We start from the raw sequence: 14223 nt of genomic DNA, 5'->3' as shown, positions 1-14223 counted from the left end.
GCGTATCAGAGCTTTCAGACGAATATGAGAAGGCTGGGTACTATGGTGATGTCAACCAGGAGCCAGCATGCGGGTTATGTGCCAGCATCCTGAAGGTTGCTTGCTGAGAGAAGAGCTTAAGTATGACAGCAGAAAAGTATATAAGGAGACTCAAACTAGCTAGATTAGATACTGCCGGCCTAGGACACTGGAAGGTAATTAATTGACCACATAACAGTAACTGATCCGCAACCAACGCATTATCTGGCACGTGACAAGAACTTCAAGCTGGCACGTGACTGAAGCTAAACGCCCACAGCATGTGTTGTAAAGATCATGGTTTTTAGGTTGTACTTGTTGACTGGGTTGATGATAATGTAGAAGTCATTCTTAAAAACGCCAATACCAGAACCGACAGAGAATCCAAGCGGCTGCTTTGTAGGGTATAAAGGGTTGGGGAGATATAAGTTATGTCAGATGATTTTGATGCTGAGACAAAGCCCGAATGCAAGAGTCTTCAGGAGCAGCTTCGTCTGAACTCTATTAACAAGCAGGCAGAATTTCAGCGACAAATTGAAGAACGCAATTCTATGATAAATCGGATGAGCTTTGAAGATGTTAAATATTATGAGAAGTTGAAAGATGATGCTCTGAAAAAAGAACAGGAGACAAAAGAGTTTTTAGATGGGCAGGTGAGACTGTTTGAAAAGAAGCAGCAAAAAATCCATGCCAATGCAACTAAGAAGCCGGAACATATAGATCTGAATAGTAGCGGAATATCTGATGGTAAGAAATTTTTGGTAGATAAGTTAGGTGTGATTAAAAAGCCTGCTTCTAAGCGCAAGAAGATACGATTAATTTCGAAACCGTCATCCAGAGGTGGTAGTTGATTATTGCCTGTTGTCGTTGACTGATTTTAATCCAGCATATCCTCTGAAGTTCTGCAATCAATGTAATTTTTATTGAAATCTGGTAATTACCCTGTTTTGTTCTAAGAAGCTGTATTCCCTGTTAATAGAAATGTTGCCCATGACTCTATTAATCTCACTTTATCTCATGGGTGAGCAAGTCGCCTAAGAAGCCTGATTCCAAGTGTACAATGCTTACAGTTCCTACAGAAACTGAACCCGCGGGTATCGTAAGATAGAAGAGCTGTAGTCTCTTCGCAACCATTTTTATTATTTCCTTTTAACACTTATGAGCTGTCCAATATAGGTCCTGCTGCTAAAGGGAATTGGATAGCGCAATGATGAATATGTATTCTCTCTATTTATGTACAAGATGCTTCACTTCGATAATAATGTGTTTATGGAAGGAGGGAGGGAGCCAGTCTAATGAACACACAGCCGAAATGTACTCTCACCATGGTTGAATTTTTTTTTTTCGATTCTTAAGGCTATTGATTAATGCAAATAAATATATCTAATTCATAGTTGGATTGATAAATTATTGTGAATTAGATTGCCCATGCATTGATATCACCATTTGCCCGCCCTTCGACTAAGTATCCATCCTTGTATCTAACGTACTCCACATTATTTTCAGTATGTTCATCTCCACCACAAAACCAATGTTTTTTCTCCTTTCTATCATAGATCTTAACGGTTCCTTCGCGGTTAGCGGCTACAATTTTATTCAGATCAAATTGCAAGGAAGTCACTGAATGATCATATGCAAATGCATCAGCCAAAGCCCCTGTTCTAAGGTCCCAGATTCTAATGCTTTTATCTAAGGAACCAGTTACTAAATGCAGAGAATCAAACTCTAAGGAGGTGATGGCATCAGAATGGCCGTCCAATGTGCGAACCACTCGGCCAGATCTTAAATCCCACAACCGTACAACACCATCTTTGGTACCTGTGGCTAGTGCAGCATCATAGCATTGTAAGGCACCAATAATTGGTGGTTCATCCGGGTTCAATATAGTCGAACTGTAAATCGATCTAGAGAGATTACCTCCTGAAGCAAAACTGATATCTAAGGTTTGGACACATTTCCCATTGTTCAAATCCCATTGACGAATAGTTCTATCCTGTGAGCCGGAGACTAAATGATCATCATCAAAGCTTAAAGCAGTAATTTCATCAACATGAGAATCGAAGGTATAGATACAAACGTCTTCCGGCGCAGAATCACCATCAATAGCTCTTTTTATATCCCACATTTTCAGCAACGCATCACGACCACCTGTAATCAGCGTATTATATTGATCCATTTGCATACAACTGACGGTGGCTAAGTGCCCCGTAATAGAGCCCACATGTGTGTTCTTACTCAAGTTCCAAATTTTAATAGTTGGATCTAACTTACCAGCAGAACATAGAGTACCAAATGGCATGTTAAAATCAAGACAGGTGATGCTTTCCTCATGCGCCAGGGGGAATGACGTGATATTAGTACCAGGTTCATAATATTGTTGTAAGGTTGGATATGTTTTCCTTGTGCGACGCAATTCATGCTGTTGTGCTTTCTTTTCATTCGTATGCAAGTGATTTAGCTGTTTATACATTTTTGGTATTCTTGATTCATGAATAGACGCGGATGGCAATTCCCCTTGGACAATAGTATCACCAGATCCCGGTGTACCATCAGGCAATGGTGAGAGAGAAGCACTTGCTTCAGCATTAACTGTAGATGAATCTATCTTTACATAGCTATCATCTTCCGCTTCCGCTTCCTTGTCCAAGTTATATTCCTCTATCATATCTATCCTATCTCTAACAGCCATGAGGGTTTTTTCCAAAAACAGTTCATTTTGCTCCACCTTGGCAACTCTCTGAAATACTAGGTCACGCATAACTTTTAGTCTTTCCATTTTAACATCTAACTCACGAATTTCACTAGCTGCCAACTTTTTTTGGATCTCCAACATATCTAAATTATCAGTTATCAACTGCACAGAATTCCTTAAAGTTTTCAAAGAATAAGAATTGTTGATCTGATCAGGATTAACGCCTTTTGGTAAGGTAAATTCTTCCGAATAACCAGACTCGTCGTATACACCTTCTTCGTCTTCAGAAACAACGTCACCTCTTGGCTCATGCTCTGCATTCTCAGCACCAGTAGTTTTTTTAATATCCCTACCTTGAATACCTTTTTTATGGTTATGTAGAGTTTGATTGATTACCGGGAGTGAAGCTTCAAACCCTTGAAAGAGCGACGGACCCCTCTTATGAACATTCGCGCCCTTCCTTTTTCTAGATTTTTCACTCCCTTCCTTCAACAACTTAGTATTCATAGAAACTGCATCTATACCCGGTACATCAGCTAACATGTCATCGCTTAAATAGCTAAGTACTTGAAAACTTGTTCTAGTATCACTAAACCCATTTCTGAAATAGCTCTTGCCTGAAGTAGCATGAAAAAGGTCCTGAAACGCAGTATTTCTCCTCCCAAAAGGCATGAATTTTCGTCCAGTCCGCTCCAACTTCATCAAACTCGATTTACCACCGGACGTAGTGATTGTATCATGCAATATCTTTTTGTAAGGACTACTATAGGATAAAATTGTATCCTCCATCGACTGCGATCCAAAAACCACAGACGCCGTGGTCGACAACGTCTTTCCCAACTGCACAAATTGCTCCCCAGAGCTACCGCCTGACATTAAAATCAAGATATAGGCAATGAATCTGTGAGATCAATCAAGTATCTGTCAAAAAATACTCTTGAAAAAGGAAAAGTTGAGAATCAGTTAAAACTTCCGTCCGCGATGCAGCTTGAATTTCCCTTGATCTCCTAATATATTTCCTGTAGTCTAACTCTAGAAGAATCAAACAATGGAATTCTCTCCTCGCAGAGATTCTTATTATATATAGATAGGAGATTTCACGCACTGGCAAAACTCAGAGTTGTACCATCAATAGAAAATTAATGTACAACATTTAATTCGGCCAGTTACATTTCACACAAAAAACACGCTCGGTCATCAAAAACGGATCACCACTTCTTAAACACCGGGTAACATCGGGATCTTGGAGGGGTTTAGGAGGGTTTTGGAATGTTGTGGGGGGGGTCCTATGTTGCTTAGGGGTATTTAAGCGCCTTTTTATTCACTGGAGTGGTACTTTAATTGTCCTATTTCACGTTCCAAGGTTTTTATTTCATCAAGTTCTTGTTGTATCAGAAGGGCAACACCTGAGGAAGGTTCGGAAGAGGCCTCGTAGTCGTCTTCCGCGTCTGTGATAGCTTCCTGGGATTGCAGCCTGGATTCCTGGGCGTCCACTTGAGCTCGCAGCTTTTGGATGTCTTCGTGGATGTCTTGGTACATTGAGAGTAGACGATTGTACTTAGCTCTGTACTCGTTAAGTGGCCATTGTGTGACTATCTCGTGGAGAAGACGCAACACTAGGTCTGCAGCAAAGTCCTCTACAAACATAGTTTTCCTTCTAGAAGATAAACCTTCATCAGTGATCACACTGCCATTCTGGAGTGCGTATAGCAGATTTTTGGCCTCGGTATCAGCCGTGAACGTTTTGAGTAAGACGTCAAACATGCCACCAGATTCTTGAGAATACTCATCAAAGTTAAAGTCCCTGTTATGTTTCTCCTTCTTTTTGGTAACAAGGTCGTGTTGCCTCAAATAGAATTCTTTTGGTACACGCACAATTGGTGTTTCCTCTGGCAAACCTAATAATCGGTTGCGCTTTAATGAAGCAGCACGTTCCGTGAGATGATCATACACGCCAACCTTTCCGTCCTTTCTTCGTATCTTACCCTCTGATTCTACACTGAAGAGCGAAAGCTCGTCTATCGGATCACCATCTCTTATCAATCTGGTAATTATATCTGCATAAGACGTTGTAGAACTATGCACCAAGGCATTCTGGAAAATACCAGGAGGCTTAAAATAGAGTGTAGAAATGGAATCTGCAGATTGTTTGATCTGATCAAGGCAATATTGTAAAGACTCTGACATCTTATATTGGTCTCTTTGGTATATAGTTAACTGGCTATTTTGTGAGTTATTTATTACTCTATCGGTACATGAACGAATTAATGTGAAGTTTGTTGTTTTTTTAACTACCGAAGATAACATTTCTCAAGTTTTAATATTATGATAATACGTATACTTTGGGTTAATCGTAAAACGCAACAGGGCTATAGTACATAGTTGCAGTATGTTTTTTGTACCATTATCTATCGGGTAATATTCTATGTATAATAAATAACCTGATTATTCAACAATTCAACTGTACATTTATATATGGTTCAGTCTCTCCACGATATGTAAACCTCGTCAGTTCTAAATCTCTGAGTTACCACCGTTTCTGCTAAGTCTTTCACTTTATGTCCTGTTCTATATTGTAACAGGCCAGCTTGAGCAATCATTACACCATTATCTATGCAGAATCTTTCGTCTGTGGCATGCACTTTCCCTTCAGAACGGTCTTTACACATTGCAGCCATCATTTCCTGCAGCCTGACGTTGGATCCTACTCCACCTACAATCAGTACTTGGTTAGAGTTCACATGGGACATAGCACGTTCAGTGATTTCTACAAGCATCGCAAACAAATTCTCCTGCAAGGAGTAACAAAGATCCTCTACAGTCACTTTTTGTTCGCCAGTCTTCGAGTCGAATAAGAGACTAGCTTTTTTGTTCTTCTTAAAAAGATCTTTAGCCAGCGTGTCGATATACGCTAAAATACCACTCATTGAGAGATCCATTCCTTTGACCGTATACGGCAAGAGCACAATCTTATCTTTATTCTTGCATTGCTTGGCCAATTGCTCTATATTGTATCCAGGAGACGGCTCATTGGGAATCTTGAGAGTTCTTGCAAACCTATCCAAACAATTGCCCACAGCAATGTCCAAAGTTTCCCCGAATATACGGTACCGGTTCTCTGAATATGCAATCACCTGTGTATTGCCGCCACTTACGTATAATACCACTGGATTCTTGGCTTTGGTAATCTCCCGCCCCATCTCAATATGCCCAATGCAATGGTTAACCCCCACTAGTGGCACATCCCAAAGAAGCGACATTGTGCGAGCAGCCACCACAACGGAATGCAACGGAGAACCCATGCCTGGTCCCTTGGTAAAACAAATTACATCAAGTTCTCGGGGATCTTGAATACCTGCCTCATCAAGCGCACGCCGCACAATTCTTACAACCCAATTCCTATGGTGTCTAGCAGTATCACGAGGAAGAAACCCTTCGCCTGGAGGAGTGATATATGTGTGACGGATATTCGACAGAATTTCTGCATGGCAAATATGTGAAAGATCGCTATCTTCATGCTGAGCAAGTAATGGATGCTTTATTACACCAACACCGAGCTTATTCGCAGAACCTTCTAAACCCAACGCCAAATAGTAACCTCGCCCATTGCATGGTGGGATACTGTTCAAATTCACCATGACCTACATATAATATATATTTTCTAAAATCGCTTAACAATGTCTCTAGTATTACATAGTCTGTCAACTGTTTTCGAATTAAATTACAAGACGAGCGGCCCTGAAAAATTTCAAAAACTCGATGGGCAAGACCAACGGCGCCGTGTCATCTGAACCTCACACAAAACTCGAATAACATACCACCCTTAACCACCACCGTAGTAACCACTATTAGCTTGTTGTGAGTTGGTACTGTGTGAATATTGGCTCTCTGAACATCTATGGTACACTAATATGAAACAAGAGCCTAGCCTCAACGTGACTAGGTTGCAATAGATAAGATTTAGGCACATATATACTAAACAACGCAGCTTGGCCGACATTAAGCCCAAAGGAGACTGCTCCATGGCGCTGGGAACGATCCTAGCCATAGCAAGTGGAGATTCCATCCATATTTTTGACTGGAGAGTCAGGTGACTCTGCTTTATTTTAACAAGTCACGTGACACACTGGAAGGCTGTTCGACAACATACACAACCTGTACTCAGCTTTATAGGCAAGCAGGATCTGCAACCATTGATCTGTAAGCCCCAATCAGCCAGTTAGTGTAAAAGGTCGGAACCGAGTCCAAAGTCCTGGTGGTAAACGCAAAATAGACTAAGTACTCAGCCATACAGAACCCTTTTTTTGCTCAAGCAACGTTCACGTGATTTCAGGCTATCTGTTACAACGTACGCTCTGCATGCACAGCGAATGTGCATAATCTATCTAGACTTAAACACAACAAGACTTGTAAACCAGCTAGTAACCTGTATATACCTGTATCTGGTGTTAATAACCTTCTATTTTCTATTTGCACCTTTTTCGATGTTAATTGCCCCGACACGTCACTACTGCTGCTGCTTCCTGTAAAGTAGTAGCAAGCCCGATAGCAACAAATCACAGCTTTACGTGTTTACATTCGGGTAACCACCAATTGCCTCGTCATCCCCTGAAGAGAACCCTATTTGATTACTTGTAGAGGAACGATAGGGGCTTATATTATCATCGGCTAGAATTGACCTGCTTTCTTTTTAAAAAAGTTTGTAACATATTTAAGTCTAACTTCGCAACTCTCGCAAGAAGTTCAAAGCTTTGAATGGGACAAAAGTTTCAGAAAGTTATCGTATAATAGTGCAATTAATCATGAGTGACTTTTTAGCTAAGGCCCAAAGGCAGCTTCAGGCGCTGGATAAGGTAAGTTAGGTATATGGGGTGTTTTTTCAAATACTTTTTTGTTAGATTATTTGATGATGATGATGATGATGATGATGATGATGATGATGATGAGTTAGTTTCAAGTTGATGCATCAAAACAAAAGTCTTGCAAAAAGGTGTTCTACCATAAGAGAATGCTCTTTTTTAACTAACGTGCTGTGAAGCAATTTGCTGGTAACAAATTATTGGAGGAATTTGAGAGGAGAACCAATTTGCCAAAATCTTACGCAATTGCTGGTGGTGCGGGTTTATACTTGTTTATTATCTTTATCAACGTCGGTGGAGTGGGTGAAATTTTGTCCAACTTCGTTGGGTTTGTAGTGCCAGGTTACTATTCACTTGTTGCGTTGAAGAGTGCATCTAAAGATGATGACACTCAGTTGTTAACCTATTGGATTGTGTTTGCTTTCTTCAGCGTTATTGAATTTTGGTCCAAGGCAATTCTCTATTGGATTCCTTTCTATTGGTTTTTCAAGACTATTTTCCTAATCTTTATTGCTTTGCCGCAATTACATGGTGCCAGCATGGTGTACAACAGGGTAATTGCACCTTTGACTGATTCATACATTGTAGGGAGTATTAACAAGAAGACAGATATATCATCCAAACTAGAACAAACCGCCAGGGATGCTTCCGCGAATACCAGCGGTGCTGCTCTTCACTCTGCGAACAACTGAGGTCTTCGATTGAAATGTATAGTTTTTTTATTTCTTCTATATATACGTACATATGTACTTGTATGAAATCATTATACACCTCGTCTCGAAGCGTTTTGTGGGCAATGGGGCAGCTGCAGCGATCCACTGAGTTTAATTAGAGTGTTGTATCGAATTTATGGTCAAACTGTAGATTAATACCATTCTGTGAACTTAGCTTAATGCGAAACTTCAGTATTCCAGACCCAGTAATGGTCAGCAATTGTGTGGCCACCTGGCCCGGTATCATATTAACTCTGCTGATGGTACCTAAATTTAGTTTCTGCGTTTTAGATACCGCCACAAGTACAGCTAGCTGAGTTACGCTAGATTTTGCCTTAAAGAATAGCCGTATATTTGCACTACCCTGATTCGCAGATTCGACATGACTAAAGACTTGAATGGCAGAAGAAGTATGAATTTCTAATGCTGACGAAGGGATGTTTTCCGATATCTGGATATTAGGGATAGTTACTGGCTGGTCGGAAGTTGAGGATGTCGTTGTTGTGGTTAGGGGCGCTGACGCTCCAAGGCTCGGGTTTTTATTTGTGAATGAATGGAGCAGTAAGTCAAGCGAACCACCACCAGGTTTATTTGAGATTGACGCAACAGGCTTTTTTTCCGATGGTATATCACTTAGTAAATCTCCCAATAAATCTGTTTGAACAGGCTTTCTTGAAATAGCTTTCTCTCCACTGTCGAGTTCGTGGGCGACATTTTTAATGAAGACTGGCATAGCCTCAAGAAAAGCTGTTTTAATCTCCTTAGGTTGGCTGAAAAGAATGCTGTAGTGGACAGCCTTAGTTTGAATAACCAAGTCAGTGTTCTGCTCATGAGCCTTTACCAATTGTCTTAGTTTCTCTATGCAGCCAGGATCGCTGATTCTGGATGATAACTTTAAAGCCGCTGTCAATATGTAACCAATGAGCTTGTGATCATCGGAGTAGATATTGTTTAAGTTGTTCAAATATCCTGTTAAAGATATATCCGTTACACCAGGTTCACCTAGCACTAGATTGGCGTATTCGCCAATAATCCAAACTGTGATCAATTTCCAACCAAAATTGTCTTCTGAAATGATAGGCTGATCCTTTGATAAAGATAGTTGTAACAATTGAAGTGCAATATCTCTTTTGTCGGATAGCTCAGTAGCATTATTGATCATGACTAAAATTTCGCCGATAATTTCAACTGTCAAATGCTCGCCCATGCTTTTTAGGATTCGAATTACAACAGCCAACGTCCACCCTTTAGATTTGATGCCACGGATATCAAACATAGTGAGTAAGTGCTCCACAGTGTATAAAATAAGATCACGCTCTTCTCCGTCGCTTAAAGTGATAAAATTTACCAGCTCATCAACTGTTTCCTTCATATTAGAGTCTTCAATTATGTTGAAAATCAATTCCAGGGCTCTCTTCTGGATCGAAATATCAGGATCAAACAAACACCGAGAAATAAACTTTCTATGGGTCTGTACAGCTTGCGGTTCAAGAGATACAACCTGTAGCAAAGAGTTCAATGCAACATACTTGGTGTTTATATCCTTCCCGGATAAAAACTTAGCTAGGATGTTGATACTCTGAACCCTTAGAGAGTCTTGAGACTCGAGGGTGAAAACTGTTCGAACAATCTCATATAAAATTGCATTGGCACTGTTCTTAGAAGATTCAACATTTGTAACCATTTTGCCCAATATTGAAGTGAACTTGCTATTATAGCTGCTAACTTCATCTTTAAAAGTAAGGAATATCAAACGAAGAGTGTATAACGTTTCAACTTGAAGAAAGGGGTCGCATACTCCATGAACATCATATGCAGTGTTGAGCGTAGAAGAGTTTGTTTGTTTCAAAATACCTAATAATTCAGGGACCACTTTTAATATGGTCGAAGCAACCGCATCGTAGTCGTTGAATTCATTTGACTTTACAACAGTAGCCATGGATTGCAACAGTTGGTTCACACCTAACAGAACACCGTGTGTGCAAACATCCGGCATTGAGAAGATTTTCACTGTATATGGATGAAAAACACTGGCCAAATAGGGGTCTTTGATCACAATCTTTGCTGCACACTGGAACGCTTTCTTCAATAAATAGCGGTCCTTACTAAACTTTAAGATTTGTTCCACGTCAGGATATAAGTCCCGAGCCAGTTCAACCGAAGTAAGAGTGCCCAATGTACATAACACCATCGAAACGACATACTTCGTCGGGTGGTTGATATCGCTTTTCAATATGTTCGTCAACAAAGTCAGTAATTCCTGCTTTTCATCCAAAAGCAACATCGCTGCCAGGTACCCTAATCTCTTGTTCTCAAACTCGTCCGATGCAATAAGATTAATGCACTCCACCTGCGCAAAATGCGTCTTCTCCCCCAAGATATACAAATACAATAACTTCTGGATATTCTTCCGCCTCTTCGAAAGCGACAGATGGTCATCTTTCAGTCTTGTCCTAATCTTAGCCGATTCTTTGGTAATCATAGATCTTTCCTCCGCCAACGTCTTCGCTGCCCTAACGTCCTTAATAAAAGTTCTTAATGACCCCATCCTTTATCTCCTCCTAAATAGTCTACTAATACTTATGATTATACTGCCGCTCCTCAATATATCACCTGTCAATTGACCACTTTTGCAATCGATATGTAACTCGAAGAGACTCGTGTTAAAAGTTTGTTTCCGAAACCTGAACTCGCTTTACCATTAATACCAGTCACATGACTTGATGATTCATATTGAACAGACTGCCTCTTCGCTGATCTAGAACAACGAGACAAGATAAACTGAGTGTATCAAGAGTGGCAGTTAAATGCATGTATATGCACTGCTCAGACTTCTACGTTTGTGATAATTGTCGATTGTTTTTTCTATCTTCTGCTACATAAGCTGTCCAGTGCTTTGTAGTTTGCTATCTGATTTGTCAAGGGGGACTCTTAATATAAAACGGAATATAGTACGCAGCAGGTTGAAGAGGGCTATAAAACGAAAAGTGACTACAGATAGAAACTCTGTCTGGATGCCATTTCTTCCAATAGGTGTCATTTAATTAGAGAGTTGGATAGCAGATCTATAGATTCGAATAAAGGGCCGTTGTAGTAAAAACAGCATTGAGGTTGTGGTTTGGTTCACAGCAGGCATCAAATATTTGATAATAACAAGGGCCGTAGGAAGTTCGCGTACAGCAAGAAGAGATATGGCAGGTATGTCAAGGCCACCATTGATATTCAATCCAGCAATGGTGCTTAATACTGGATATTCCGTTTTGTACACCCCCGAGGAACAGGAGAGTCCGGTATCGGGGGGACATAGGCAACCTACTGATAACAAGGCGAGTGCTTTAAATGCAGATGAGACTAATGAGCAAGATGAAGATAGAGAAGGTATGGACTTTGAACATATGTTTAAGGTAGTTAATAATGCAGGGAATCTGAAATCGGAGGATTTCTTGAGCTCGCAACAGTTTTTAGTAGAATATTTAACTGAAAGAGGGTTTTTCCAGCCGAAGGTATTGGTTTCGAAGCAGGATGTGTCAGTTTTTCTTGTCAATTCAGGAGACAAAGTATTTATTCCAACAGTTTCTACGAGTGAGGATGAATATCTCAGTAATGTGAGTGGGTTGTACAATGAGCACTTGAGTTACGAGAGCAGAACTCAGAGTGTTCGGAGGGTTGCGGAGGATGTGAATGTACATGAAACTGCTTCTATTACGAATTTTGAATCTGGAACTAGTAATCTAGCGAGAACTGCAGCGACTCCGACAACGGACATTACGGAGAATGGCAGCGTAGCGTTCAATATTGCTGTGGTTTTGTCGGTACGGAAGCCAATTCAGATGTCAGAGTTGAATACCCTCTTGTATTCAAGGGCCAAAGTGTATTGGAATAATGGTGTTCCACCTAATCGGTTCCATTTTGAGGAATCATTTACTATTGGGGAGGTTAAGTGGGAATTGACAAACGAAAATTATCAGTTGTACGTTCCTTTTCACATATCTACGAAAGATCAAGTGCTCGAGAGGAACGACAATATATCTGCACCTAGAGTGTTCAAAAATAACAATAAATGTGAACATGAAGAAGTTTGGGGAAATTCAAAAAAGAGGGCAGATTACTTTCTAGAGAAAATATCCAATAACGTATATGACTTTAAGCCTGGTAATTATGTCTATGTTCTTCGTATCTTCTTCAGTAGTCATATTCCTGAGACCATTTATGTGCCATCTGGTAGATTGAACTATGAATTTTGCTGTGCTGCTAAATTTGCAAATTCTGGGACACCACCTTCATCCTCGATCACAAAAGCTTACGATACTTCCAACGAATGCAGTTCAAAAAGTGCTAAAACTGCAGCCTCCAAAATCACGGGAAAGCTTCTTAGGTTGATGAAATCTCACTTACATCCACCTGTATTTGATGTATCGAGCGAGACTTTAGCTAAATATACGGCGATATCTGGATCTATGCCACTTAAGGTTGTTCGAACTCCACCTCTATCTTCAGTTTCAACAGCGGATAAACCCATTTACATCAACAGGGTTTGGACGGACGCCATGTCCTACGAGATTTCCCTTGCCCAGAAATATGTTCCTTTAAACAGTGAACTCCCATTTAAGATTAAACTTGTTCCACTTATGAAACATGTTTCCATTAAACGTATAAGAGTTAACATTACTGAAAAGATCACATTTGTTTCTAAGGACTTGAAGTATGAATTTGATCAAGTTGATGCGGTTTCACAAGACCCCTATAACCCATATTTTTCAGACCTGCAGCTGCACACTAGGCCGGGAAGATCGTTATCACTGCTCGAAATTAGAACAAAAGAAAAGGGTAAAAAAGCACTCAGGGAAGAAATCGTTGATAATACGATATCTGAAAACTTGCTTAGTTATACAAGTGTTTCTAACAAGGCTAATGGGGGGAAATCATTGGCTATTGTTGATGCGCTGACACTTGAAACGAAGTTAAAATTTCCCAGATATGATATGCTGGACAGAAAATCTTCGAGGTCCATTCCCCCATATGGAATTGATGACTTTGTTCCAATTCAGGAAGGCTCTATTTCACATCGTAATAATCCAGCCTATAATGCACTAGGCATTTTTTCAGGTCGCCGTTCGAGTTCCTCTACGAATACAAGAAACTCAAATATTGAACATAGTGTATTAGCATCGACAGCATCTTCTGTTCCTCCCTCCTATCCTGTGACTAAGTTCAAGAGTAATTCCAATGTTCCAGTAGCACATCATACTAAGCTGAATAAACCTAAGAGGGGACTTTACATGGATAGTGTCAATTTTAGGAATATCCATGTAAAACACAAGTTAGAAATAATGCTACGGGTTAGTAAACGAGATCTGAAGGATTTCGGGAAACTTAAACATTACGAAGTACTAATCGATACGCCTATTATTTTAACCTCCGAACATTGCAGTCGTCAAAATTTGGACTTACCGACGTATGATATGGTGAACAAGGACAACTCTTACTCCAAACCATCACTACCTTCTTTTGAGGAGGTTATCTCTGTTCCAAATTCTCCAACTACTTCCCCTATTATATCACCTATTGTTTCCCCTGAGATATTTCCGTCATTTGACACTGAAGAACTATCAATTCAACAATACTCACTGTCGCGGGCAACAACATGCACTCAGGGTGGCGATGCGATGGCCCCGCCTGAAATATCTGCTGGAAGGCGGTACAGCAACATAGATGAAATGATGCGATTGGATGATACAAAGGTTGTTATCGGTCCAAGCAACCCTATTTTCAGGTACGTAAGCAAGGATATCCAGAGCCCGGAAACCCACAGTTTAGACTCAGAGCGTCGGAACGACTTGATGAGCGAACGCAGTTCAGATCCACCAGATTACAACCAGGTATTTTTGTCATCCGATGACGAGCTTTGAATTCGCCGCTAAGTATATATACCCAGACGTTG

The 14223-nt window shown here is 40.4% G+C and overlaps 7 protein-coding genes across 7 annotated transcripts; 3 read left to right on the top strand and 4 right to left on the bottom strand.

Annotated features, from left to right (window-relative positions):
• Positions 1 to 449: 449 nt before the first annotated feature.
• Positions 450 to 869, top strand: FYV6 (Fyv6p; the record flags this gene model as incomplete). The annotated part of the gene is made up of 1 exon (XM_003648155.1): positions 450 to 869. One exon carries the CDS (start codon positions 450 to 452, stop codon positions 867 to 869), a length of 420 nt encoding a protein of 139 aa, XP_003648203.1.
• Positions 870 to 1435: 566 nt separating this feature from the next.
• Positions 1436 to 3586, bottom strand: CAF4 (Caf4p; the record flags this gene model as incomplete). Its single annotated transcript, XM_003648154.1, has 1 exon — positions 1436 to 3586. The coding sequence occupies one exon, from the start codon at positions 3584 to 3586 to the stop codon at positions 1436 to 1438; it is 2151 nt and encodes a 716-aa protein (XP_003648202.1).
• A 441-nt stretch (positions 3587 to 4027) lies between these two features.
• Positions 4028 to 5017, bottom strand: SPC34 (Spc34p; the record flags this gene model as incomplete). The annotated part of the gene is made up of 1 exon (XM_003648153.1): positions 4028 to 5017. One exon carries the CDS (start codon positions 5015 to 5017, stop codon positions 4028 to 4030), a length of 990 nt encoding a protein of 329 aa, XP_003648201.1.
• Positions 5018 to 5190: 173 nt separating this feature from the next.
• Positions 5191 to 6348, bottom strand: KAE1 (tRNA N6-adenosine threonylcarbamoyltransferase; the record flags this gene model as incomplete). Its single annotated transcript, XM_003648152.1, has 1 exon — positions 5191 to 6348. One exon carries the CDS (start codon positions 6346 to 6348, stop codon positions 5191 to 5193), a length of 1158 nt encoding a protein of 385 aa, XP_003648200.1.
• A 1164-nt stretch (positions 6349 to 7512) lies between these two features.
• YOP1 (Yop1p) lies at positions 7513 to 8261 on the top strand (the record flags this gene model as incomplete). The annotated part of the gene is made up of 2 exons (XM_003648151.1): positions 7513 to 7563; positions 7749 to 8261. The coding sequence occupies 2 exons, from the start codon at positions 7513 to 7515 to the stop codon at positions 8259 to 8261; spliced, it is 564 nt and encodes a 187-aa protein (XP_003648199.1).
• A 136-nt stretch (positions 8262 to 8397) lies between these two features.
• APL4 (AP-1 complex subunit gamma) lies at positions 8398 to 10830 on the bottom strand (the record flags this gene model as incomplete). The annotated part of the gene is made up of 1 exon (XM_003648150.1): positions 8398 to 10830. The coding sequence occupies one exon, from the start codon at positions 10828 to 10830 to the stop codon at positions 8398 to 8400; it is 2433 nt and encodes an 810-aa protein (XP_003648198.1).
• Positions 10831 to 11473: 643 nt separating this feature from the next.
• Positions 11474 to 14191, top strand: ECM21 (Ecm21p; the record flags this gene model as incomplete). Its single annotated transcript, XM_003648149.1, has 1 exon — positions 11474 to 14191. The coding sequence occupies one exon, from the start codon at positions 11474 to 11476 to the stop codon at positions 14189 to 14191; it is 2718 nt and encodes a 905-aa protein (XP_003648197.1).
• Between the last annotated feature and the right edge of the window lie 32 nt (positions 14192 to 14223).

The sequence above is a fragment of the Eremothecium cymbalariae genome, chromosome 8 (genome assembly GCF_000235365.1).
Source record: "Eremothecium cymbalariae DBVPG#7215 chromosome 8, complete sequence".
In the NCBI taxonomy this organism is placed as follows: Eukaryota; Fungi; Ascomycota; class Saccharomycetes; order Saccharomycetales; family Saccharomycetaceae; genus Eremothecium; species Eremothecium cymbalariae.
This window is presented reverse-complemented; position numbering and strand designations above follow the sequence as displayed.